A 27,566-nucleotide genomic window follows, 5' to 3' on the forward strand; every position below is an offset into this window, starting at 1 on the left:
CTGACTGAGCTGAAGCCTGAGAGAGGCAACAGAAAATAAAAGAATTGGAGAAGTTAACCTTAGAAAAGATGGATTTTAAATGACTGAGTAACACCGAACACAAAGATCTTCATTGTTTGTCTGAGCTGACACTGAAAAGACACCAGAGGACCAACAGTTATCAAAGATCTCCTTCATTGTTTTAATAGACGTGCCACAAAAATGTTTATGTCCGCAGCCACAAATCACGTGCTGAGATTTCTACCTCCGGCTATGGATCATGGTCATTCACTTCACCTGCTTCTCTACACAATTTGCAAATCACTTCTTACATTTATGTATAAATATATACAGTTTATAGATTATTCTGGAGGGCGTGGGGCTTCATTTCTCCTCTTGTGTTGTGCTGTTGGTTGAGAAACGTGGCGTCTCCCAGTGAAGCACATCGTTACAGATTGACCAGCGGAGCCAAACAGTATGTACAGGAATGATGATGATGCTTGGGGGGGGGCAGGGGGTCGGTCTGTCTGTCTGTCTGTCTGTGGGGAGGGGGGACATGCCAACAACATGGGAGCACCGAAGGCATCATGTCACATATCTCCTGCCACAAAGGCACTGGCACATAGTTGCTAGGGGCGACGCTGTGAGCTCAAAGGTCATTTCCTGTTTGGAGTCTGGGCAGGAAGCTCTGAACAGAAGCATGTGATCAGCTGTAACATGCACGGCGCACAAAACATGTGTTTCATCTAAAGTGGTTACCAATTCATGATGTGTCTGAGGAGACTTGGACTGGAGTCGGTCCACCCAGACAGCTGAATGAAGACTACTTCCTGTTTACGTTTAAGCTTTACGGCAGGAGGAGCAAACAGGTCAGATCGGCTTCATGCCACTCACCTTTGAATGGTTGACATGTTGCGTTTGGGTTACTTAAGAAAAAGAAGTGCCTTACTGTGTGTCTGTGTGTGATGTGGAGGTTTCCATCCTGCTGACTTAGAAAGGGTGGGGGTGTGGGGATCTGGTGTTGTAGCTGCACACACAATTACAAACTGGTCCAGTCAGTCAGTCAGTCAGTGTCTCGCTCTCTCGCTCTCTCTCTCTCTCTCTCACACTCACACTCACACTCACACACACACACACACACACACCCTCACTCACCCCCCTCCCCCCTCCTTGCTGGCCATCTTCCTGTGGAGCATGTTAACGTTGAGACTGGTCGTGGGCTTGGGGGTGGATTCAGGTCGTGGCGGTTTTCAGGGTCTCAGCAGCAGCCTCCGGGTGAGGTGTTGACTGGCTTACTCTGGATCTTGACGTTGGACTTCTCTGAGGCCCCGGCTGTGGCCCCGGGGCCCATCCTTTTCTTGATTTCAGCTGCCATGGTCATGAAGGCTTGTTCCACATTGGTGGCGCTCTTGGCGCTGGTCTCCAGGAATGGGATCCCCAAATTGTCAGCAAATTCCTGGAGAAGCAAAAGAAGAGTGACTGATCAAAGTCTTGGCCCTCAGCGGAGGAAGACTACCGTCCAGACCCTCAGCACTGTTAAAGGGGGACCTGGACCTCTAAAATCCTGCTGTGTGATTACTGAATCCCGAGGAGAAACAGGTACACGCCTCAGGTCCTGAGTCCACAGTGGTCTGAGGACTCACCTTGGCAGTTGTGTAATCCACCACCTTCTTGGTCGTCAGGTCACACTTGTTGCCGACGAGCAACTTGTTGACATTCTCGCTGGCGTAGCGGTCGATCTCCTGCAGCCACTGTTTGACGTTGTTGAAGGACTCCTGAGGACGGAGACACACAGAGACAGAGTCGCTGTTACAACCACACTGTGGAACCACAAACAGGGTGCATTAACTGCAACTGTGACTCACTGTAGTGTGTATTTGTGTGTATGTGTCTACCTGGTCGGTCACATCATAAACAACGATGATGCCGTGGGCTCCTCTGTAGTAGCTGGACGTGATGGTGCGGAACCGTTCCTGTCCAGCTGTGTCCCACTGAGGAGACAAATCAAAACTGGTCCAGACCTGGACTCGGACAGGGCAATCCCACACACAGAGTCACACAGACACACACAGGCTCGTCCTTACAATCTGAAGTTTGATGGTCTTTCCGTCCAGCTCAATCGTCCTGATCTTGAAGTCTACCCCGATGGTGCTGATGTAGCTCTCTGTGTACGTGTCGTCCTGGGATCAAACACACAGGTGAGTCCGAGCAGCAGGTGACACCGGATCAATCAACTGTCACAGACACTTACTGCAAACCGGAGCAGGAGGCAAGACTTTCCAACGCCAGAGTCACCGATGAGCAGCAGTTTGAATAAATAGTCACTGAGGACAGAGGGGGGAAAAACCACATCAGCATCACAGAGCCCCGCCCACCAGACAGGTAATCCAACTGATCACTGATCAGGACTCGAGATGATGACATGCCTTTTATTATTAACGAATAAACGTTCCTCAGAGCTTCAGCTAATTGGTCCAAATATTATCATCAACCGCCCAAATATTGTTAACTGATGATCAGTGATCAATCAGTCATCAGATTAAAATAATTAACGGACAAATAAACAGGATGACATATTATAAACAGCTGTTCTGATCACTTTAGTAACAAACTTCTGAGCTAACACTCATAAATGTATAGATGATGTTTGGATTGTTTCACTGATCAACTTATTATGACGGCAACAATGGAGGGCGGGGGTCTTCACTGCTGCCTGATCGGTTAACCGATCGGCGGTGATCGGTTTGGCTGTCGGTGTCCGCCCTGCGAGGACCAACAGACTGATGTTACCCAACTCCACATCGGAGCTAACCGACACCGACAGGCCCGTGTCCCGCCGCTCCGCATCATCCGGCTGAGCTACGCTGTTAGCCTCTTAGCTTCGGGCGCTACCTCCACAGATGTTGCCATCAGGGAGCGGATACTGACACCGACTCCGGACCCAGCCTGACCATCGGCCGCTTTAACTGGCCTTCGGTTGACCGGGAAGTACGGACGGAGACAAAGCCGCTGACGTTCATCCCGTACCGGTCCGCCCGGACGGCTAACGTTAGCTTAGCTCCGCGGCGAAACTGACAGCTCACCGGACCGACCCAACCGACCGGAGCAGCCCACTTACTATTCGGGATTCATCGTCGCCCGCGGGAGCTAAAGTGTCGTCAGGAGGAAGCGGCTGTCTGGAGCTGAAGTCCGCCTCGTTTGGAGGAAAAACTGAGTTTTTGCGGAGAACTGCTTAAACTGGCCGTCTCAGCCACAACAGCATAATCGAATCAAATATGGCCGACAGCGCTACCTACTCGGAAATACCAGAGCACAGGAATTATGGGTAATGTAGTCCTGGGGCAAAGGGCGTTCACACAGCGTCAATGGGAAAAATGGAGCCTGTAGTCAGGTGAGAATAGTTCAGCGTTCTTTGTTATTGTAAGAATAATAATTATTGTTGATATCATTGTTCCATGTCACAGCAGCACAGGAGACAAGCGAAGACGCAACATGAACGTCATTGTACAGTAAAGAGTTCCTGATTCCATCAGGATCTCACTGACCCTGGATCCCATCTGTGATTTTAAAAAACCGGCTGTTTAGAATCTGACCTTAGAGCCAAACTGGCTCTAAAACTTTTGTTGAGTTGTAACAGTGGAAGAAATTCAAAATGCATACGTCTTGTTTTTTATGACTTCATTTCAGCCCACTATAAGGAAAGGAGGTGGAGGAAGTGGCTGCCACAGGATTCAGAGCATTGAACTGACATCATGGAGGGTCCTGGCAGAAGAACGGTGGTCTGTGACAACAGAACCGGACTGAGTGAGTCCAGGTCAGACTCCAGAAGAGGAGGAGTGGAACCAGGAAGTGGGAGGAAGCTAACAGGCTAACACTTTAGTTTATTTGGGTGGGAGGAAGTGCCTGAACACCTGCACACAGTTCCCGCTAACAGCTGAGTTTTATTGATTGTTGATAAATTGATATGTATGTGAACCAAAAGTCTTCACACTCTGAACACAATATTTCTTTAAATATTCTTTCATTTTTTTGTCTTTCTGTTCATCTCATCCAGTTTGTGACGACGCAGGCTCCAACTCAGCTGACTGGTGCTTCATGGCTTCATGTCTTAAGTTGGAAATATTGGGGCAGGCCTGCAGGTTGGGACAGCTGGTAGGAAATTAATAACATTAGGTGAGGTCATCAATGACACCATCCATCCAGGAAGTGAGCTTTACATCTTCAGTCAGATCAGTGTGGATCATTTGATACACCAGCTGACCAAGTTACTAACCGTGGGAGTCACCTGATGCTCCAGAACCAATCCAGTTAATTTAACGGACGGCTGCAGATACTGCCAGTTAAACACTAACAAAAATAAACAAATCAAAGGCAGGACTTCTAAAGCCTCAGCGAACCAGGTGGCAATCCAACAGACAAGGAGGAGCAAAGGGTGAATCTTTTGCACCTTAAGTGTGAAAATAACATAAACCATTTCATTATTTTCAGCTCTAAAAATGTACATCACAGTTCTGGTTGATTTCCTTGTGACATGAAAATCTCTGTTCAGCGAAGTATCAATTTGTTTTCTACATTTTCCATCGAAGTGCATTTTCTTTTTGACAGACCGTCTGTAGACCTGGACTTTGGTGTTGTTTCTGATGGGAACAACAGCAACATGCTTTGTTGTTCAAAAGACATTTAGCATCACAACATTCAACAGGGCCAAAACTTCTTTTGTCCCCAATTTACCCAATCTCTCATAGTTTCCTGTATTAGTCTCATTGTCCTGCTCATCTCAGGAACAATAAAAAATAGAACTGAAAATGTCCATCATACATTCTCATATAACAAATATATATGCATAGGTTTATATACACCATGTATATATATATACCATGTGTATATATACCATGGTATATATATATACATGGTGTATATAAACCTATGCATATATGTTCAGTTTTTACAGTGAAAATGTGAATTATATATACAAAAATTTAACTCACCGAATTGAAGCTTTGTCTTTTTTACAATTGTTTGAAACATACATCAGGACATATTGTGGAAAATATATTAGGCACTTCAACAGCCTGCAGACAACCTAAAGGTAGACCTCCGTGTGATCTTTGGTCCTAAACCAGGTCCTGGTCTCTGAATTACAGAATAGGATCCAGGTCTCTCTCATGTGAGATATCAAATAAATATATGAACACAACCTTTGTTGTGTAATGAGTGAGCTCAAGGTTCAACTGTTTGTATGGGTTGTGTTTTCATTCCTTGCACACACAGACACACACACACTGCTCCTCTGAGCTTGAACATTAACGATGATGATACATTTATTTGACAAACAATTCTACTTCCAGTGATTTTGAAATGATTCACATCTGTTGTGTTGTTTGTTTTCCTTCTCTGGTCTGAGTGTAAAAATAAAACCAAGTAGTTCCTGTTTTTGTAGACAAACGACAAAAGGCAGCGTTAAAATGCCCACAGCCTCCTCCCATGATTCTCTGCTGTGTGTGCCTCAGCCCACAGCTTTGTGTTTCCCGCCACAACAGTGGCAGGCAACGCCGCAGCGGTAACATGCCCTGAGGGGGGCGTAGCAGCACATACAGGGTGCCAGCAGCGACAGGCCCACCAGCGCCGCCCAGCGCAGGCAAAATCGCTCGTCACTGGTGTCGCAGGAGCACGGGTCAGAGTAGTCGCCCTCCGGGTCCGACATGCAGTGGTACAGCAGGCTGTCAGCACACCACAGGAAACTGATCCGCCGGATGCAGGTCTGGATGGGGTCGGGCGCCTCCTGGCAGCGGCCCCGCCCATTCTCCTTGTCATTGAACATGTCCTGACAGTAAATGCAGCGCAAATGCTTGCTGTCCTGCTTCTGCTGTTTGCCTTTAGGCGGCAGAGCAAGCGGCTGCACGGTCAGCACAGCTCTGCCCAGCTCCAGGCAGCCCGGCTTACGGTGGCAGCTCAGTGGGTACGGGCAGCTGTAGTCGTGTTTAGGTGGCTCACTCTTGGTGAAATGTACGTAGGGGTTGTCGGGCTGCGTGAGTTTGTCTCGCATGGAATTGGCATACCGGTAGTCCTCGTAGCCGGTGAGCCAGTTGCGCTCACGGGGGTTAATGCGTACGATCTCCTGCTCCTCCCCCTGGAAGCCCACATGGCGAGGAAACACATGCACCGCCTGCAGAGACGGAGATGTCAGAGGGTCAGTCCTGAAAACAGTCACCACAGCGCCCGCTCTCTGCAGGGCCTTCTGGGTTTTAGTTTTCATGGTTACAGTCCATACACAGTTCATATGGCTGCAAAGATGAAGTGACCAATCAGCAGCAGCTCAGCAGATTCACCATTTCACAAAGGATGCTAGCTGCTAGCTTATCGCCTGCAGGAGGCGTCATGTTGCATCATGACATAGATCAGTGAAGGAGGGAAAAGAAGGAATACAAACGAGCAGCTTAGCTTAGCATAAAGCCCCTGGAACACAAAGAAGGATGGAAAACGCAGGAAGCAGAACGATGTGGGTGTGGTTTTAGTTGACAGGTGCACTGTGGGAGATAGAGGGTATGAATGGGAACAGATAGGGCTGTCACTCTCAACTGTTGACTCCGCCCAGATTCGACTCACCTGATCCAAGAAATAGTGATCGGACAGCTGGTGCTCTTCATAGAAATGTCCCAGGATGCAGTGGTGCCGACGGGATTCGCAGAAGTTGGGTGGAGCCAGCGTGTGCATTGCTGGCTCTCTCCTTTGCGACGAGTTGGACGAGCTGTCAGTGGCAGTCTGGAGGAAAAGGTGACGCCATGATTAACTCTGAGAGGCAGTGAAACGAAGACAGAGTTGAGACATTTGAAAGGAAATGTAGGTCAGTTTGTCTGTGTCGCTAATGTTAGCCTTACAGGATGTACTTTTACTGTGATACTCTGGCTACAGGAAGTACACACAGGATATAGTTTCTGGCCCAGTTTCTCACCGTGAAGACGTCGTCATCACCAAGCTCTGCTTCGTTCTGCAGCGTGGACGAGGACGTGGTTGAGCCTGGACAGAAACGGAGATAATACCACGGTCAGTGTCTCTTCCTGCTCGTCAGCTGTGGGGACAGCATTTATTTGACTGCCATGGGGTATCAAAGTCGGACTGGACAGCAGAACTTGATGGTGTCAGAGTGAAGGGGACACCTGGTGATGTCATTGGTCCGGTTCATGGTCTGTCTGAAATGCACCTTGGGAATTGTGGTCAATTTCTGTTGGTTTATGTTTCCACAGTGTCCGAACCGAACCCTAACCCGAACCCGTACCTTCAGTCAGGTCCTCCAGGGCCTTCCTCACCCCGCGTTCGAACACCCGGGCGTCAGTGGGACTCTGGAAGGTCAGACCACACTTTTTGTTGTCCACCTTCCAGTGGTGGAAAGTAGGCGTGGCCTTCGTGTAGACCAGGTCTTTCTTTAAGAAACACTCTAGAATCACCTGGGAACAAGCAGAGCAGACGTGCTTAGTGACGCTGATAGAGGTGGGAGGAGAGAACGTTAGCGTCACCGACCTGCTTGTCTTTGATTCGCTCTCCGTGGATCAGGAAGGTGTTGCCTCCTAGCAGCTCGGTCGACAGCAGCCTGCACACGCCCACTCTGCTCAGGCAGCCGTCCTGCGCCAACCAGCCGCCACTCGAGTCGTCCCTGGTCATCACCACTGCTTTGACGCGCACAATGTAGCTGTCGCTGTGGAGATAAACAAACATCAGTTACCATGGTGACCAGCAGCCACTCATGTCTCACAGACCCATGTGGTCTATCTTGAAACCTGATGATGCCGATCAGGGCCTCACCTGATTGGTCCACAAATCCTACTCCGTCCACCTTCATCCAGAGTTTCCCTCAGAAACACACAGGGCTAACAGTGCTACTGCTAATGCTAACCCTCACCACTGTGAGTTGTCAGCATGCTGCTCTCTGATTGGATGTTTGCAGAGGACGTAACGTAGAGGCGTAACTTCCAATCAGCATGCCGAGCACCTCCTCATAGAGTGCACTCACCTGTGACCAAACACACATAGCTATACTCTTCCACAGCCTGTTTCCAGGGTTACAGCAGCATCCATCGGCCGAGGAGAGGACAGAATCCTGCTTCCCTCATCACACACACAGCTTCCCCCCACTGTGTGAGTCAGTCTGCCTGTCAAGCAGATGGTACTGTGTGTGTGTGTGTGTGTGCGTGCCATGAGTCATCAGTGCATTAGCTGGAGGGCACAAACACACAAGAGAATTTGGTTCCTCCATTTGCAGACACCTTCATTTCTAAAATGACATAAACAAACAAACAAACAAACTCGACTACAAGGTCCTGATGGGCCTGACAGTTCTGATGGCCCTGAAGGTCCCGATGGTCAGAGGGTCAGTCCTGAAAACAGTCACCACAGCGCCCGCTCTCTGCAGGGCCTTCTGGGTTGTAGTTTTCATGGTTACAGTCCATACACAGTTCATATGGCTGCAAAGATGAAGTGACCAATCAGCAGCAGCTCAGCAGATTCACCATTTCACAAAGGATGCTAGCTGCTAGCTTATCGCCTGCAGGAGGCGTCATGTTGCATCATGACATAGATCAGTGAAGGAGGGAAAAGAAGGAATACAAACGAGCAGCTTAGCTTAGCATAAAGCCCCTGGAACACAAAGAAGGATGGAAAACGCAGGAAGCAGAACGATGTGGGTGTGGTTTTAGTTGACAGGTGCACTGTGGGAGATAGAGGGTATGAATGGTCCTGATAGTTCTGATGGTCCTGATGGTCCTGATGATCCTGATGGTGGACCCCCCACCCCAATAAAACCCTGCTCCTTGTGTCTCTCTACAGTCCAGTTTTCGCACTAAAGGAAAGGTGTTTAGCTCAACTGCAACTGAGGGACAACAACAACAACAACACACACCAGAGTTTTATGGATTTCAATTGACTCTCACAGAAAGTCTGTGACACAAAACCTGACCACAAAAAGCTCCAGAAAGTAAACTTCTGACACACACAAACGCAGCAGCTGGTGTTTGTCTCTCTTCCTCAGGCCCACTAGGCCATCCAAAGCGGCGTTGGCGGCAGTTTTGTCAGCAGTTAAGTCAAACGTGTTCAGTTGAAAAGCCAGCAAATAATTAAATCAGGCAGAGTCCAGAACTGAAGGAAGTTCAGGGTCTCTATGTGGCACCATCCAGGAAGATGGACGCCAATCAGTGTGCAGTGTGGGCGGAGCCCGAGTATCAAACGCACCTCAGTGTCTGGGCTGTGACGATAAACCCAACCATCATCATCTTCACCATCACATCACCATCATTACCATCATCATCACCATCATCATCACCATCATCATCACCATCATCATCTTCACCATCATCACCATAATCACCATCATCATCTTCACCATCATCACCATCTTCACCATCACATCACCATAATCATCTTCATCATCTTCATCACCATAATCATCTTCATCATCTTCCTCATCTTCATCCTCACCATCATCTTCATCATCACATCACCATCATTACCATCATCATCTTCACCATCACATCACCATCATCACATCACCATCATTACCATCATCACCATCATCATCTTCACCATCATCACCATCTTCACCATCACATCACCATAATCATCTTCATCATCTTCATCACCATAATCATCTTCATCATCTTCCTCATCTTCATCCTCACCATCATCTTCATCATCACATCACCATCATCATCTTCATCATCATCTTCATCATCACATCACCATAATCATCTTCATCATCTTCATCATCACATCACCATCATCATCTTCATCATCATCTTCATCATCACATCACCATAATCATCTTCATCATCTTCATCACCATCATCATCTTCATCATCTTCATCATCACATCACCATCATCAGATATTAATAATAATATGAATCATCATAATAACATCTCTGATGTTACTGATGAACCATCAGCTGTAATGCTCCCCTCTGATGGGACCAGGTCTTCTTCCTCCGGTGTCTGGTCCTGGTGCAGTTTGTTGAAGAGGTCATACTGTTTCCTCCTCAGGAGTCTGACAGTCAGAGAAAAGCTGCAGCTGCAGGTCTCCAATCCTGGACTGAGGATCTGATCTTCACTGGAAATATAATATCATATAGAACCTACACCTGATTCAGAAGACACCTTGAGACCTTCAGTCCATCTGGACCTTAGGCCTTCAGACCCTCAGACCGTGGGGGAGGGTCTGATGTGGTCCTGTTTGGTTTGTGCAGTTGACCACAGGTCTTTATGAGGATGATGTTTCTGGTTCCAAACACCAGAACCAGGTCCACCTGAAGCCTCCTCAGTCTGGGGGGCTGGAGACCACCCAGGTCTGCTGAGTCAGAACCTGCAGTGTTTCAGGGTCATGGTCTGCTTACTGTCTGAAGATGATGATGAAGGTGATGAAGATGAGGAGTCTCCTCATCATTACAGACATCAAAGCAATCTGTCTCACCTGTCTGGTCTCGTGTCCTCGGTCATTTTCCCGGTTCACCTGTGGTAATAATAAACTCCCGCCGCGGCTGCACGGTGCGGTATCTTCATTTTTCCGCAGCTGCGGCAGAAGCGGCAGAAGCGGCGGCTGTTCCGGTTCCTCCCGCCCTCGGCTCGGTCCTTCAGTCCCGGTGACGGGAGTCCATCTTCGGCTGACCGTGACCCCCCCACCCCCCCACTACTTTACCTCCTCCCCCGCCGGATCGGGATGGAATGCAGTGACCGAAAAAGGTGCTCTGCTGTCGGTGATGATGGCTCCGGACGAGCCGCGTCTCCTTCCCGCTCCATGATGGATCCAGTGACGTCAGACCCGAAGGACTGCAGAGTCACGTGCTCTCGCCATCTAACAACAACAATAACAACAACAACAACAACAACAGGTGAGTCCGTCAGATGAGGAGGTCCTCAGACTGCTGCTTTCACCATCCAAACATTCATTTATGGCAGCAACTCACCGTTCTTCAAAATAAAAGCCCCTCGGACACCTGCCGGTCAGACTATGTTACTGCAGCTTCAACGGCCGTCCGGATGTTCCTGCTGGAAACAACAACAAACAACAAATTACAAACACACGTCCACACCAGTCCCAGAAAGGTGAGTGGGAGCAAACGGTGGAACCAAACTAAAATCCATGGACCGGACCTTCCCAGACCCGGCCCCTGATATTTGGACACAGCTCCATCTGTATTGGGGCCTCAGGAAACCTGATGAGTTTATACAACATGATCATTTTTTTAAATGGTGCTCCATTTAGAGAGAAACAGACCAGGTGGGAGGGGAGGGGTTAGGGGCGGGGCTAATGTGTGACTGACAGACTGTAACACCCAATCGGGAGAGAGCAGAGCAGGTCAGCTCACCTTCTGCTCCAGGTTTAAAAACAAAGATGGCTGACCGGTCGGTTTAAATTTTGAGATGAGGAAGTTTCGTTTTTTCTGTTTTGATTCAGACAAGATTAAACAGGTGAGTTCTCAGCACGAGATGTCGCGAGAGTTCAACACGTCAATCCACAGGCGGGGGCGCGCCCCATTTTACATCTCGTGGAAGCAGCGGGGACGCGCAGAGCGGCTCCGCTCCGCCGGCCCAGAGAGCAGCGGGCGGCCTGCTGTCCTCCCCGGCCGGGACATCTCCTGGTCGGCTACGGACTGAGCTGGACGCCGGGAGGGGACCTGAGCAGCGGTCCGATGGAGCAGCCGGTGGGTCTTTTTCATTGAACGATGAAACTGCTTGTTTGTGCTGAAAAGGCGCCGAATGACTTTAGTTTTATCCCTAAAAATGTCCTTTGATTAACTTCATTCAAGAAAGAAATCGATTTTCATCTGTTAAAGTTTTAGATTTTATTTTATTGCGCAAAATTAAATCTCATCTTCAAACATGAAAGTTTGAAGAAACAGAACGAATTTTGAATGTTGTTTGTTCAATATAAAAAGGAACTCTGATTGATTTAACGATTTAACTGCAGACGGAAAAATATTTAAGAATATTTAACAAGATGTTATCAAAAACTCTAATCGATTCACTTTCATCTTCACATGAAATAAAGTTCGTGGCTGAAGTTAAACATTCAGGGAGTTTTATTCTGTTCAACTTTAAACTGCTTTTAATTTAAAACCTGAACTCGTCGACAGAAGTAAGAAATTACCTGAATAATGAAGTTATAGATTTTACGTGAAATCAGATTTGAGTTCCTTGTTGTTTTAATTATATTTTTTATTATTTACACTAATTCACAAATTAAGTGAAATGAAGTTTAACTTTCATGTTATTACCTGATTTTACACATATTCTTTAAAACTACTACAATAATCATCATTATTGTGATGAAAAATGAATAAAGCCTTCAAATGAAATAAAGTAAAACTGAATTTAATTTAACTTCATCATGGGTTTCACAGTAAATCTCAGCAGCCTCATGTTCATATAAAAACAAACTGCTGTTGTCTCTTTGTTTTCTGTAATTTGTGAGGTCACAGATTTAATAGATTAATTAATCAATTTTTCCTTTATTTTTGTTCATATTTTTTAAAGTTCATTTCTGACAGATTTAGGCAGTTTTCAGCTGTGTGTGCGTGTTGTTTTGTGCGTCTGCTTCAGATCTGTGTGTTTCTTAATTTTGTGATATCACAGTTGGAAAGAATAATAGGATCGTTCTGCTGGATTTGGTCATGTGATGTTTTGTGTCACTTTGCTTCGTGTTGTTATGACATCATTTGTTGTTGTGGATACTGTTATTGACCACACACGGAGGGGTCAGAGGTCACAGTTCTGCTCCATGTTTCAGTATGAAGACCTGGCCCTCTATGGCCTGGAGGGGATGGTGGGGGTCTATGGAGACCATCACCACCCCCATCATGCTGCATCCCGCTCCCTTCAGGCCGTCCAGCTGACAGCGTTCCCTCCGCACCAGAACTCCCAGTCTGTCCAAGGCAGGAGCCCGGCGGCTCCACCTTGGGACAAGGACGCCATCTACGGGTACAAGTTCACTGTCTGTCCCTTTGAGATCAGGCCTAGACCACAAGAGTTAGAGAGAGTCTGGTCCTGATCTAGTCCTCAGTCTAGTCCTCGTTTGGTCCTGATTCTGTATAAATGTGTGTGTCTGTTTATTCCTGGACCCACAAAATCCTGGTTCACGTGGGGATCCTCAGAAAACTGAACTTCTTTAATCTCTGAAACTTTAATAGTCCCTCTCCCCCACCAGACATCCTTTATTTCCATTGCTCATGCTGATTTTTGAGAAATGTGAGCTGGCCACCTTCACAGCAAGAGACAGTGGTGTGGCAGGGGGAGAGATCTGCTCATCTGACTCCTTCAGTGAGGACATCGCTGTCTTCTCCAAACAGGTGCACTCAGTTAGGACAGGACACAGGTCCAGGTCCGTCCAGGTTCTCATCTGGTCTGGAGCCCATTTAGGTGTTGACTTTATCACAGTTCATGAAAATTTCACTGTAAAACTTCAGATCATCAGTATTTTATTGTTGTAACTGCAGTTTTCTAACTTCCTGTTAGTTTAATGTGTGTGTGTGTGTGTTTGTGTGTGTAGGTCCAATCAGAGAAGTTGTTGTTGTCCTCAAGTCCAGAGTTGGATAATTTGGTGAGTTATTCGTTTTGTATTTTAATTTTTCTTTGGAGGAGAGCTTGTCCAATCAGAGACCAACATTCTGTCAGCAGGTCACTGTGACATCATCGTTAGGTTGTCCAGCGTCACATCTAGTCACTTGGCTGACGATATTTATAACAGTAACCATGACAACCAAAGTCCAGTACATCGAGGGTGTGGGCGGGGACAGTGTGGGTCGGGCATTCAGTCTTTGGACAGACTCCGCCCCCTCATTGCTCACACTGCTCTAAGCTCTTCCTCTTCCTGGTCTCTGACTGTCTGATGGTTTTGTGTTTTGCAGATGATTCAGTCTGTTCAGGTTCTGCGTTTCCACCTGCTCGAGCTGGAGAAGGTTTGTCTCAGTGACCTTTGACCTCTTTATTTGTCAGAATTACACTGATCCAACATCAGCTGTGATCAGAGCAGTAACGCCCAGCTGCTGCTGATCCAGGGCTTTAGTCAGGATGACATCATGTGGTCGACCATATTTGATTTTTCACTGTGTTGTTGTTTCCAGGTTCATGAGCTCTGCGATAATTTCTGCCATCGATACGTCAGCTGTCTGAAAGGGAAGATGCCGATCGATCTTGTCATTGACGACAGGGACAGAGACAAATCAGACAGCGAGGACTTCCTGAGGTCTTTGGGGAATGGCGTGGACCAGGTGAGCAGACCATGTGATGTCACATCTGGTCCTTCAGACAGACATTAGGAGTGTTGATCTATGGCTCACTGACTGAACTGAAGAAGACTCAGCGCGGGAAACCTCCATGATTGTCTGCTGTGACGCCCTCAGAGTTTGTGGAGCAGGGAACCGGACGACGCAGTGTTCGTACGGTCGTATGGGACACCAGGACCGTCCTGCAAGGGACACACGTCTCACAGCAGGGACAACAGCAGTGAGCAAGGTAGTTAGGAGTGAGTGTGTGTGTGTGTGTGTGTGTGTGTGTGGAGCTGGAAGACAGAGCTTTAAGTCCCAAAACACAGACACGCAACACATACATGTGAAACAATACGTGGACGTCCATTCCATCTGATTTTATAAGACTGAAATTAAAACTGGCTGAAAAGTGTGGTTGACTCAGAAGGACGTTGTTCTGTCTGAAATGTTATTCTGAGAAAGATTCAGCTTAGAGTGTTGGAGGATTGAGGGTGTGGCCTTGTTGCTGTCGGTCCAACAGATGAGTCACAACAGGAACTGAAGCTGCTTGTCATGTCTTATTCCAGTCTCTGACGCTCTGATCCGGTCTTCAGAGGACCTGGACCAATCCTCTGGCTTTGAGTTCAGACAAATCACATTCATTTAGAAACAAAAGTGCTGCATCTAACCCTGGACGTTGAGCCCATCACTGCTGCAGCCCGCTCTTTGTTAGCACCTCCTGTACAGGATTAGCCTAGCTTAGCGTAAACACAGTTTCCATGCACATTAAAACAAAACAGCTCACATTAATTCTTAATTCTAGTTTGTTTCATCACTTCAGCAGTGAGATCAGTGAGACCTTGGATCCGCGCCCCCCTCCCCCCCATCAGTTCCCTGAGGTGCCTGCTGCTTCAGTCTAATGAGGCTGAGAGCTTGTTTATGGAGTTATTTTTATGACTATTAGCCTTTTCAGGCTCTGCTGCTCAGCACAGTCCTGGCCCAGCAATCAAACCAAACAGGCTCACTAATGTTAACGTTAGCTCACCAGACCGTACCAGAACCAGAACCATCCAGCAGGACTCATGAGTTCTCTGCAAGTCACAGGATTTTGTTAAATGGGCTCTCAACGTTAAACTTCTTCTTTCTTCTTCTTTCTTCTTCTACTCTATCCAGCTGACTCCAGAATTTCCATTCCAACAACAGCTCCCTGTATGAAGGTCATGTGACATGTTCAGGTGTGTGTGTGTTTAAATGAAAATCTGCTGTCCATGTGCTGTCAGGTGACTGTGTGGAGGAAGGCGTGGTGTCTCCCAGTACCAGGGACGAGGACGTGCCCGACAGGGACAGACTGCGCAACAAGAAGAGAGGAATCTTCCCTAAAGTGGCCACCAACATCCTGAGAGCCTGGCTGTTCCAACACCTGACGGTCGGCCACACTCACCTGTTGTGTTGTCTCCTGTCTCTCCTAAAGTTCTACACAAATTCATGCAGCTCATGAAAACTGATGAAAGATGAAAAGATGAAATGTTTACACCTCACACACACACACAGTCACCAGGACGCCTCCATCCACCAAAGCTGCAGATGTGGACGATGGCGAGGCCACACCAGCAGCACATTTCAGCCGCCACCCAGAGTCCCTGCCCTTGATTCTGCCTTCTTCCTTTCAATTATGCTCCATTTCGTTTTTGACTAATTTAGCTCTAATTAGTAGGAGCCTCAAAATTCACAACAACAGGCCTGTAATGTTGGCCAGTGTGCTGATCCGTTTTGTCCCTCTGCAGCACCCGTACCCGTCGGAGGAGCAGAAGAAGCAGCTGGCTCAGGACACCAGCCTGACAATCCTGCAGGTCAACAACTGGTGAGGTTGCAACAACAACACACACTCTGTGTAAACTCTGTGTCCCATCAACACCTCCGGGGGAACCTGAGTTTAAGATCAGAATGACTGATTCCTGCAGGGCCACCCCATCACACCTCCCCAGGGAGGGGTTAATTGGACTGTGAGGATGGAGCTGGGTGTTAGAGACCTTGTCCCCGGTGTGTTTACACAACAATAACACAACAACAACACGGCATCAGCACGATTCTGTTACAGGAACTGTTTCCCTCCTCTGTCTTCAGGTGTTTGATTTGTTGAGTCTCTTTAAATAACTTTATCATGAGTCTGGTCTGGACCTGCTCTGTATGAAGAGCCTTGATCTGCCTCTGCTAGAATTTGGTGAATTTCATTCAATCTGAAGTCTGAAAACCTCAATACTTTATATTAAAGGTCCATATTCTCACTTCTCCATAAATATTTTTATTTGTTGTTTTAAGGACCAAAAGCCATCAGAGCGTAGTTTTACAGCTCCACAGTCTGGAGCTCAGTCAGCCATTCTGTGCTGTTCTGTCACAGCAGTTGTAAACAGTCATCAGCTAACAAACGTGAGATAGAAGAAGAAGAAGAAGAACTATTTCCTGGAGACCTGTGTGTGTTACGTCCTTCTCTTCTCTCTCTCAGGTTCATCAATGCCAGGCGACGAATTGTGCAGCCAATGATTGACCAGACCAACAGAGCAGGTGAGTCCAGAGACCAGGACCTAGAGCCACATTCAGTCTTTTTTTTTTTTAAGCACTCAGATCCAGACTCAGCTGATTCTGTCTGATCAGGTCAGATTCTGTTCTCTGGAATCAGAAAGCCAGAACTCACTACAAACACATTCTGAATGTTCCTCTCATGTGTTTGGGTCGTTTCTATCTTTATCTGATCAGGAGTTCTGCTCAGTAATGTTGAAAAATCTGCTCCAAGGCCTCTGATGCTCTAATGATCAGCTCATCAAAGACCACATCAAATCATTTTCAGCCTCCGTTGGTGTGTGTGTGTGTCTGCAGGTCCTGTAGGTGGTGTGGGGATGGAGGGATGGTGGTCCTGCATGTAGCAGCACCTGCAGCCAGAGGAGCTGGACCTGAGTCTCTGTTAACAACATCCAGCAATGATGGGGAGTGAAGAACCAACAAAGACACAAAAAGATGAGAGTGAGCTAGAGAAGCAGAGGACTCTAAAGGCTCCTGGGGGCCAGGGCCCTGGCAGCTGGGGCTCCTGAGCAAATTAAAGGACAACAACACAAACAGACAAGCAGACGCTACACAAGGCGCCAGAACCTCAGCTGCTATTCACATCTCATTTAGAGGCTGATTAATCCTCCGAGATCCCCAATGCGCTAACAAAGCGGTCACGACTGAGACGCTCAGCACTTTATTTGATTACTCCAATTACTCCAACAGCAGGGAGGGAAGACCGTGGGGGGGGCAACACTGAGGCCAAAAACAATAACCCTCGAAAACATTGCACCTGTCGGCTGACGCACACCGCATGGTGCCTCTCAGCACCGCGCCGTCCTCCACACGGTCCCCTGACAGCACATGGACAGCAGATCTTCATTTAAACACACACATCTGAACATGTCACATGACCTTCATACAGGAAGCTGTTGTTGGAATGGAAACTCTGGAGTCGACTGGATAAGAGAGTAGAAGAAGAAAGTTTAGAAAGTTTAAAGATTAGAGCCCATTTAACAAAATCCTGTGACTCCCAGAGATTTCATGAGGTCCGGGACTTCTGGGGCTTTGTGATGTCACAACAGAGCACTCCCTGCCTTCATCCCCGCCCACCTGGATGGTGCAACCCTTTGTACGAGTGTCAGAAAATTGTCAGCCAATCAGAAGAGAGGTTTTTGTTCCGTCTTTATTTTATTCTTTGTTCTCAGAGTCTCTTTACAGCTCCAGTTTTCCCATGAGTCTTTGAAAACCTGGAAAACAGCTGATCAGTGATTCACTCCTGGAATGTCTTTGGTCACGTTGCACTCATAGACAGTTGTAGTTTTTGTTGACGTAGAACATGAACCTGAAGTTTTTATGTGAAGTATTCTCAAATTTGAAACCTGCTCTGTACTCTCTCCTAACTGGTTGGTACAGTCTGTCAATCTCACTGTAGCCCCGCCCCCTAACCCCTCCCCCCTCCACTCCTTCCTGGCCTGTTTCCCTCTAAATGGAACATCATTTAAAAAATTAACATCATGTTGTATTGAAGACTTGAAATGAGAGACTGGGGGAGTCCTGGTCTAGGTCTGACCCAGCTGAGTTATAGAATCAAAGTGGTTCAATAAAACCGCTCCATACTCTTAAAGGGGGGGTCGTTCCCTCCCTGTTTATCCCCTCATCAGATCTGACAGTCTGACGCTAGGGCTTTGAAGCAGAACTGACTGACAGACTTCGGGGGACCAGGGACAACATCTCATCTCCTCTTTAAAGAGTCGCAGGGACGAGCTGCGCCTATGAGAGGAAACATCTTACAGGAAGGAACAACAACAACAACAACAACAAGCTCAGTGAAAATCTGTAATTTCCTACACATCAAGCGGATATTGGATGCATCATGTTAGAGCAGAAACAAAACTCAGTTTCATTTACAAATACACAAATGTAACACAACTCAACTTCCCCATCACCAGCTCTTATCTGCACCTCCCACATTAGCCCGTCAGTCCCCCTCCGTCAGTCCCTCCTCCGTCAGTCCCTCTCCAGCAGATCAGTCTCAGACTGTGGACCTGGTCCTGGCTGTTAAAAGGTCCAGCTAGACTCAGACCTGGTTTTTCTCTCTCACTAACTTCCTTCGCCTGTTTCAATCCAATGTTTCTATCCCCAGCTGGCTCAGTACAGTGCTAACAAGCTAACCTGCTAACGGCCTGGTGGTTGTGTTTAGTTTTGGTCTCTTAGATTCACACTGTAACTTATTTCAGTTGAGTCCTCCAGGACTGTCTCTTGAAGCTGGTCTTTGATTTCAGACAGTTTGGACTCTGGAGACTGGGAGGCTCTTCCAAACAAACAACGATAGAAGGAGAGATCACAGAGTGCCTCTGATCTGGCTCTAAAGAGGCTCCTCCAGGATTCAGCTCACATTTCAAAGTCACACAGGGGAAGATACTTTCAGCCCAGTGAGACAGGTGGAGGACGCCAATCAAGGCGGAGCTGGACCTGGAAGGACAGTCCTGGACAAAAACAGAAAATGGTGGGTCATCAGAGAGAACCAGAAGCCATCCCATTGGTCCTCAGTTTGTCAGTTGACCATCAGACATCTTGGTTTTTGAAAGCAGGAAAAACCATGTTTGGGGGAGAAGGTGGATCTGAGGAGGGTTAAGTTTAGGTCCAGTCTGTCAGTCAGTCAGTAGCCCCGCCCCCTAACCCCTCCCCTTAACCCCTCCCCTTCCTGCTGTTTCCCTCTAAATGGAGCATCATTTAAAAAAAAAAAAAAGATTATGTTGTATTTCAGACTGAGACCATAAACTCATCAGGAATGTTTACTGAGGAGGAGGAGGGACATTTTCCCATAGACTTCAATCAAGGAGCGACTCCACTGGTTGTAAAAAGAAGATAGAAGATAGAATTTAAGTCTATGGGAAAATGTCCCTTCTTCTCTCTGATTGATGAGCTACCTTTTTAATTACAAACAACAACTGCCAAACTGGTTGGTGACGTCACAGAGGGGCAAAGCGACACTTCCGGTTGTGGTCATGCTGGTTGTTCTGCAATACGTTCCCCGTGCCGTGACCTCCAGTGAATGGTTCTGGAATGTCCATTAGCAGTTATAATATTTAATTAATATTTTATTTACGGTCATTATTTTATTAAAGGGAGATTTTCTCTGTTGCGCTTTCTCCGCGCAGCCGAAGTTTACCTGAACACACCATCGAAAGGCATTCTGGGAGGGAAAAGATGGCGGGACGTTCCAAAACTCCGCTGATCCGAACGAGCAACAAAATCAACTCAAAGGTTCGTTAACGAGAAAACGGCCCGCCGGGCCGCTGCTCACCATGGACGGACACCGCGGGCTGTCGGAGCCTCCGGCGTCTCTGCCCGGCTCCCCGCGGGGGAAACGGCCGGCCAGGCTGAAGCCGAACCGGCTGAGCAGGAGCTCCAGGCCGGCGGAGGGCTGCGGTGAGTCCGCCTCAACGTGTCTGTGAGCCGGTCACCCAGTTTTTAACAAACTGGAGTTAAAACCTTTTAAACGGTTTCATATTAACCAAACGATGTGAGCGAGCCAGATCGGTTCCAGCTGCAGAACCCTCTGACCCCGTGTGTCCTCCCGCCCAGTCTTTAAGACCCCGACCCAGATCTCCAGGTCCAGACCGGTTGGTGGTGTCAGCGGAGAGTCTCCGCACAACGACTCCGACTTCCAGCACGACATCGTCTGGGACGCCGCGTCACCTTCGCCCAACAGACTTCTGGGTAATCTGCTGATCTGCGGCCATTTGTGTCGATTCATCGATCTGATTATTAATGAGTTTGATTCGTCTGCAGCTAAAAGAGGAAAGAAACAAACGTCAGCAGCCGTAAACATCTCAGAGATGGTGAGGCGCATCGCCCCCAAGGTGAGTGTGAGCACAGAGCCACAAAGCTACACAACATCAGAGCTACACAACAACAGAGCCACAGAGCTACACAACATCAGAGCTACACAACATCAGAGCCACAGAGCTACACAACATCAGAGCCACAGAGCTACACAACATCAGAGCCACAGAGCTACACAACATCAGAGCTACACAGCTACACAACATCAGAGCCACAGAGCTACACAACATCAGAGCTACACAGCTACACAACAGAGCCACAGAGCTACACAACAACAGAGCCACAGAGCTACACAACATCAGAGCCACAGAGCTACACAACATCAGAGCCACAAAGCTACACAACATCAGAGCCACAGAGCTACACAACATCAGAGCCACAGAGCTACACAACATCAGAGCCACAAAGCTACACAACATCAGAGCTACACAACATCAGAGCCACAGAGCTACACAACAACAGAGCTACACAACATCAGAGCCACAGAGCTACACAACATCAGAGCTACACAACATCAGAGCCACAAAGCTACACAACATCAGAGCTACACAACATCAGAGCCACAAAGCTACACAACATCAGAGCTACACAACAACAGAGCCACAGAGCTACACAACATCAGAGCTACACAACATCAGAGCCACAGAGCTACACAACATCAGAGCCACAGAGCTACACAACATCAGAGCCACAGAGCTACACAACATCAGAGCTACACAGCTACACAACATCAGAGCCACAGAGCTACACAACATCAGAGCTACACAGCTACACAACAGAGCCACAAAGCTACACAACATCAGAGCCACAGAGCTACACAACATCAGAGCCACAGAGCTACACAACATCAGAGCCACAAAGCTACACAACATCAGAGCTACACAACATCAGAGCCACAGAGCTACACAACAACAGAGCTACACAACATCAGAGCCACAGAGCTACACAACATCAGAGCTACACAACATCAGAGCCACAGAGCTACACAACATCAGAGCTACACAACATCAGAGCCACAGAGCTACACAACATCAGAGCTACACAACATCAGAGCCACAAAGCTACACAACATCAGAGCCACAGAGCTACACAACATCAGAGCTACACAGCTACACAACATCAGAGCCACAGAGCTACACAGCTACACAACATCAGAGCTACACAACATCAGAGCTACACAACAACAGAGCCACAGAGCTACACAACATCAGAGCCACAGAGCTACACAACATCAGAGCTACACAACATCAGAGCCACAAAGCTACACAACATCAGAGCTACACAACAACAGAGCCACAGAGCTACACAACATCAGAGCCACAGAGCTACACAACATCAGAGCCACAGAGCTACACAACATCAGAGCTACACAACATCAGAGCCACAGAGCTACACAACATCAGAGCCACAGAGCTACACAACATCAGAGCCACAGAGCTACACAGCTACACAACATCAGAGCTACACAGCTACACAACAACAGAGCCACAGAGCTACACAACATCAGAGCTACACAACATCAGAGCCACAAAGCTACACAACATCAGAGCCACAGAGCTACACAACATCAGAGCCACAGAGCTACACAACATCAGAGCCACAGAGCCACAAAGCTACACAACATCAGAGCCACAGAGCTACACAACATCAGAGCTACACAGCTACACAACATCAGAGCCACAGAGCTACACAACATCAGAGCCACAGAGCTACACAACATCAGAGCTACACAACATCAGAGCCACAAAGCTACACAACATCAGAGCCACAAAGCTACACAACATCAGAGCCACAAAGCTACACAACATCAGAGCCACAGAGCTACACAACATCAGAGCTACACAACATCAGAGCCACAGAGCTACACAACATCAGAGCCACAGAGCTACACAACATCAGAGCTACAGAGCTACACAACATCAGAGCCACAAAGCTACACAACATCAGAGCCACAGAGCTACACAACATCAGAGCCACAGAGCTACACAACATCAGAGCCACAGAGCTACACAACATCAGAGCCACAGAGCTACACATCATCAGAGCTACACAACATCAGAGCTACACAACATCAGAGCCACAGAGCTACACAACATCAGAGCTACACAACATCAGAGCTACACAACATCAGAGCTACACAACATCAGAGCCACAGAGCTACACAACATCAGAGCCACAGAGCTACACAGCTACACAACATCAGAGCCACAGAGCTACACAACATCAGAGCTACACAGCTACACAACATCAGAGCCACAGAGCTACACAACATCAGAGCCACAGAGCTACACAACATCAGAGCTACACAACATCAGAGCCACAGAGCTACACAACATCAGAGCCACAAAGCTACACAACATCAGAGCCACAGAGCTACACAACATCAGAGCCACAGAGCTACACAACATCAGAGCCACAGAGCTACACAACATCAGAGCCACAGAGCTACACAACATCAGAGCTACACAACATCAGAGCCACAAAGCTACACAACATCAGAGCCACAGAGCTACACAACATCAGAGCTACACAACATCAGAGCCACAGAGCTACACATCATCAGAGCTACACAACATCAGAGCCACAGAGCTACACAACATCAGAGCTACACAACATCAGAGCCACAGAGCTACACATCATCAGAGCTACACATCATCAGAGCTACACAACATCAGAGCTACACAACATCAGAGCTACACAACATCAGAGCCACACAACATCAGAGCCACACAACATCAGAGCCACACAACATCAGAGCCACAAAGCTACACAACATCAGAGCCACAGAGCTACACAGCTACACAACATCAGAGCCACAGAGCTACACAACATCGGAGCCACAGAGCTACACAGCTACACAACATCAGAGCTACACAACATCAGAGCCACAGAGCTACACAACATCAAAGCTACAGAGCTACACAACATTAGAGCTACACAACATCAGAGCTACAGAGCTACACAACATTAGAGCTACACAATATCAGAGCCACAGAGCTACACAACATCAGAGCCACAGAGCTACACAACATCAGAGCTGCACAGCTACACAACATCAAAGCCACAGAGCTACACATCATCAGAGCTACACAACATCAAAGCCACAGAGCTACACAACATCAGAGCCACAGAGCTACACAACATCAGAGCTGCACAGCTACACAACATCAGAGCTACACAACATCAAAGCCACAGAGCCACACAACATCAAAGCCACAGAGCTACACAACATCACAACATCAGGTATGACAACATGTGCTGTCGTGTTGTCCTGTTGTGCAGCACGGCAGGCCGGCGGTGGCGGAGCCGGCGCTGCAGCGGTGGATTGGAGACAGCGCCTCCATCTCGTGCACTCCGGACGTTCCGGTCCGGTCCAGGAGGAAACCGCTGCGGTGCGTTCAGGGCAGCTCGGTCAGTTTTTTCTGGAGATCTGCGGTTTCTAACTGCTGATGTTTTGTGTTCAGGACGAACGTCGTGGACGATCTGATGAAACTGGCCAAACAGTTTGATTTCAACATGTTTCATGAGTTTGAAGACGAAGTGCAGGCGGAGCTCCGGCCTGAGGACGTCCTGGGCCGCGACCTGGATTTCATACAGTCGTCCGACGGAGACCGCCAGCCACCGAATGTCGCCGCTGGGACAGATGTCCAGGCCCACATAGATCTACGTATGGACGATGATTTGGACTTGCTGTTCGACGGCACCACCCAACACATCAGTGGAGATTTAAGCCAGCTGTCAGGGGTAAAACCGGCCGTTGCCTCAGAGACTTCTGGGAAACCGCCCACCACAACCAACGACGAGTTTGAGGACGACTGGGAAATTGATGACTTGAACGATTCCTTACTCCTGGAGATGACACAGAGTCCTCTGCACAGCTCCACACAGAGACCGACTCGGGACGCCAAACATCAGACCACCGTGCCGTTCAGCCAATCAGTCGCTCCGAAGGTGCCAACAGAAACTGGGAGACAAAGAACGACGTTTGCACTGAAGTCTAATCCGGATTTCTCTGTAAAGGCGATCCAGACGGAGGCGAGGACAAAATGGCTGGTGGACTCTCAGCTGGCCTGGCGTCCACCGGCAGACACAGAGAAGTCGGGACTGAGACCAGAGACAGACCAGAAGACGGGTCGTCCTCCAGGCCCTGACGCCGGCTCCTCCCACAGCCAACCAGCTGCTGTCTCTGACATCCTGGAGGACGAGCTGGAAGCCGCCTTCTCCTCGGACGTGTTTTGGGACAGCCCGGAGGACGACGTCCTCCTGTGTGAAATCTGTGAAGACCTGGAAAACCAGATCCAGGACGTGGACGGCCTGATCCCCAAACGGACTGTAAACCCCAGAGCCGGGGAGAGCTGGAGGGGGCAGCCAGCCAATCAGCTGCCGTCTCACCACAGACAGCCCCCCCTGACTGTCCCTGCTGCTTCAGCACCAACAAGCAGCGGCTCCTGGCGTCAGCAGGGGGGGGGCAGCAGCCAACTGTACACTGCAGCTCCGCTTCCCACCGGGGGGCACGCCGGACAGGACCGCTTCGCCTTTCAGAGGGCAAACCACCAGGTTTCCATGGAGACCAGCAAAGGTAAGGGTTAGGTTAGGTCCTGTAGAGTCCTGGTCCTGTAGGGTCCTGTAGGGTCCAGTAGGGTCCTGTAGGGTCCAGTAGGGTCCTGTAGGGTCCTGTAGAGTCCTGGTCCTGTAGGGTCCTGTAGAGTCCTGGTCCTGTAGGGTCCTGTAGGGTCCAGTAGGGTCCTGGTCCTGTAGAGTCCTGGTCCTGTAGGGTCCTGTCGGGTCCTGTAGGGTCCTGGTCCTGGTCCTGTAGGGTCCTGTCGGGTCCAGTATGGTCCTGTAGAGTCCTGGTCCTGTCGGGTCCTGTCGGGTCCTGTAGGGTCCTGGTCCTGTAAAGTCCTGGTCCTGTAGGGTCCTGTAGGGTCCTGGTCCTGGTCCTGGTCCTGGTCCTGGTCCTGTAGGGTCCTGTAGGGTCCAGTAGGGTCCTGTAGAGTCCTGGTCCTGTAGGGTCCTGTAGGGTCCAGTAGGGTCCTGTAGAGTCCTGTAGGGTCCTGTAGGGTCCTGTAGGGTCCAGTAGGGTCCTGTAGAGTCCTGGTCCTGTAGGGTCCTGTCGGGTCCTGTAGGGTCCTGGTCCTGGTCCTGGTCCTGTAGGGTCCTGGTCCTGGTCCTGTAGGGTCCTGGTCCTGGTCCTGTAGGGTCCTGGTCCTGGTCCTGGTCCTGTAGAGTCCTGGTCCTGTAGGGTCCTGTAGGGTCCTGGTCCTGTAGGGTCCTGGTCCTGTAGGGTCCTGTAGGGTCCTGGTCCTGGTCCTGGTCCTGGTCCTGTAGGGTCCTGTAGGGTCCTGGTCCTGGTCCTGTAGGGTCCTGTAGGGTCCTGGTCCTGGTCCTGGTCCTGTAGGGTCCTGTAGGGTCCTGGTCCTGTAGGGTCCTGTAGAGTCCTGGTCCTGTAGGGTCCTGGTCCTGGTCCTGTAGGGTCCTGTAGGGTCCAGTAGGGTCCAGTAGAGTCCTGTAGGGTCCTGTAGGGTCCAGTAGGGTCCTGTAGGGTCCTGTAGAGTCCTGGTCCTGTAGGGTCCTGTAGAGTCCTGGTCCTGTAGGGTCCTGTCGGGTCCTGTAGGGTCCTGTCGGGTCCTGTAGGGTCCTGTAGAGTCCTGGTCCTGTCGGGTCCTGTCGGGTCCTGTCGGGTCCTGGTCCTGTAAAGTCCTGGTCCTGTAGGGTCCTGTAGGGTCCTGTAGAGTCCTGGTCCTGGTCCTGGTCCTGTAGGGTCCTGTAGGGTCCTGGTCCTGTAGAGTCCTGGTCCTGTAGGGTCCTGTAGGGTCCTGGTCCTGGTCCTGGTCCTGTAAAGTCCTGGTCCTGTAGGGTCCTGTAGGGTCCTGGTCCTGGTCCTGTAGGGTCCTGTAGAGTCCTGGTCCTGGTCCTGTAGGGTCCTGTAGGGTCCTGTAGGGTCCTGGTCCTGGTCCTGGTCCTGTAGGGTCCTGATCCTGCTGTGTGTCCTCTGCAGCTCTGGGTAAATGTTCGGCAGCAGAGATCGAGCTGAAGAAGCAGCAGGCGATGGAGAGACGACGTCAGAGACTTAAGGTGGCACAAAACGTCCGAGCTCCGACCTGACTGGGCTTTACACCTGATGAAGTGGACCCTGGACTCCCATCAGAACTCAGCTCGTAATAAAGAGCTGGACAAAAAGCCAACTGTGAGCGTTTCTCTTCTGTCTGAATATTCCAGGTTTATCTTCAGGCCAAATGATCAGATTATCTGCGTTTAGCATAAGGCTGGAAGCCTTCCTGCTTCTGTCTACATTAAATGAAAAGGGACGGTTTGGCTTTTCATTCTAACATTATGAGCTGGAACTATTTATGGATCAACAGCTGCGTATCCATCCGCCCAGAGACTCAGGAGTTAGTGCTTTTATCAATCAGTTTAATTCTAACAGTCTGCTGCAGGTCAAAGACAGCCCAAAGCTTCCTGACCTCGTGGTCGTCCTCCAATCGATCCCGTCTGCTTCAATCCCAGAAAGCATTTTGTCTTCAGAGCAGCGTGCCCCTTCGTTAGCTTCACAGGAGTGTGAGCATACAGAGCTAGGCTAGCTGCTGCCTGTCTGTATGCTAAGATAAGCTAATCGTCCTGATTCCAGCTCGGCAGTGAACTCAGTTGTGAAAGAGAACAATTTAAATGTGGAAATGCTCCTTTAATTCAAAAGTTTCATATTTTAACTGAAATGTTTGCTCTGATTTCTGTGATTGTGTTTTTTTTTTCTTCACATTCATCTGATTTGGAAACAAACTTCATAACTAAACGTAAATGAATCTGTATGAATAAAAATGACTTCAACAGAGAGCTCGTCAGTCCAGTAGTTATTGTCTTATGACAGAGAAATGCCACCATGTTGAGTAGTTGGACTTTTCTTTTTTTTCTATAGCTAGGCTAACAGTTTCCCCCTGCTTCCATTCTTTATGCTAAGAATTAAAAATCAA

At 48.7% G+C, this 27,566-nt stretch overlaps 4 protein-coding genes and 1 long non-coding RNA gene across 9 annotated transcripts; 3 read left to right on the forward strand and 2 right to left on the reverse strand.

The window, feature by feature from the left end:
* Positions 1–129: 129 nt before the first annotated feature.
* Positions 130–3,111, reverse strand: LOC115039062 (ras-related protein ORAB-1). 2 transcript variants are annotated; one of them, XM_029497280.1, is made up of 6 exons: positions 3,098–3,111; positions 2,231–2,303; positions 2,064–2,159; positions 1,875–1,970; positions 1,623–1,754; positions 131–1,435 (listed from the first exon to the last, which is right to left on the reverse strand). In XM_029497280.1, the coding sequence occupies exons 1-6, from the start codon at positions 3,109–3,111 to the stop codon at positions 1,238–1,240; spliced, it is 609 nt and encodes a 202-aa protein (XP_029353140.1). In that variant the 3' UTR covers positions 131–1,237. The 2 variants fall into 2 exon arrangements, with proteins under 2 accessions (XP_029353141.1, XP_029353140.1); XM_029497281.1 differs by lacking the exons at positions 1,623–1,754; positions 1,875–1,970 and having other exon boundaries at positions 130–1,435.
* LOC115039120 (uncharacterized) lies at positions 3,012–5,187 on the forward strand. Its single transcript, XR_003840563.1, has 3 exons — positions 3,012–3,370; positions 3,667–3,793; positions 4,034–5,187. It is a non-coding gene; the product is annotated as an uncharacterized LOC115039120 (long non-coding RNA).
* spred2a (sprouty related EVH1 domain containing 2a) lies at positions 4,947–10,623 on the reverse strand. 2 transcript variants are annotated; one of them, XM_029493395.1, is made up of 6 exons: positions 7,780–9,344; positions 7,498–7,672; positions 7,256–7,424; positions 6,932–6,996; positions 6,586–6,741; positions 4,947–6,145 (listed from the first exon to the last, which is right to left on the reverse strand). In XM_029493395.1, the coding sequence occupies exons 2-6, from the start codon at positions 7,636–7,638 to the stop codon at positions 5,486–5,488; spliced, it is 1,191 nt and encodes a 396-aa protein (XP_029349255.1). In that variant the 5' UTR covers positions 7,639–7,672; positions 7,780–9,344; the 3' UTR covers positions 4,947–5,485. The 2 variants fall into 2 exon arrangements, with proteins under 2 accessions (XP_029349255.1, XP_029349175.1); XM_029493315.1 differs by lacking the exon at positions 7,780–9,344 and adding an exon at positions 10,434–10,623 and having other exon boundaries at positions 4,953–6,145.
* On the forward strand, positions 10,619–19,969 carry meis1a (Meis homeobox 1 a). 3 transcript variants are annotated; one of them, XM_029495044.1, is made up of 13 exons: positions 10,619–11,065; positions 11,418–11,664; positions 12,750–12,940; positions 13,167–13,308; positions 13,509–13,559; positions 13,867–13,917; positions 14,083–14,229; positions 14,362–14,473; positions 15,486–15,631; positions 15,990–16,066; positions 16,709–16,767; positions 17,080–19,255; positions 19,911–19,969. In XM_029495044.1, exons 2-12 carry the CDS (start codon positions 11,653–11,655, stop codon positions 17,124–17,126), a joined length of 1,035 nt encoding a protein of 344 aa, XP_029350904.1. In that variant the 5' UTR covers positions 10,619–11,065; positions 11,418–11,652; the 3' UTR covers positions 17,127–19,255; positions 19,911–19,969. The 3 variants fall into 3 exon arrangements, with proteins under 3 accessions (XP_029350904.1, XP_029350983.1, XP_029351060.1); XM_029495123.1 differs by having other exon boundaries at positions 10,619–10,851; XM_029495200.1 differs by lacking the exon at positions 10,619–11,065 and having other exon boundaries at positions 11,328–11,664.
* Positions 19,918–27,343, forward strand: etaa1a (ETAA1 activator of ATR kinase a). Its single transcript, XM_029525758.1, has 6 exons — positions 19,918–20,181; positions 20,338–20,472; positions 20,545–20,615; positions 23,881–23,990; positions 24,063–25,177; positions 26,597–27,343. Exons 1-6 carry the CDS (start codon positions 20,058–20,060, stop codon positions 26,701–26,703), a joined length of 1,662 nt encoding a protein of 553 aa, XP_029381618.1. The 5' UTR covers positions 19,918–20,057; the 3' UTR covers positions 26,704–27,343.
* Positions 27,344–27,566: the final 223 nt, after the last annotated feature.

The sequence above is a fragment of the Echeneis naucrates genome, chromosome 1, assembly GCF_900963305.1.
Source record: "Echeneis naucrates chromosome 1, fEcheNa1.1, whole genome shotgun sequence".
Lineage (NCBI taxonomy): Eukaryota > Metazoa > Chordata > Actinopteri > Carangiformes > Echeneidae > Echeneis > Echeneis naucrates.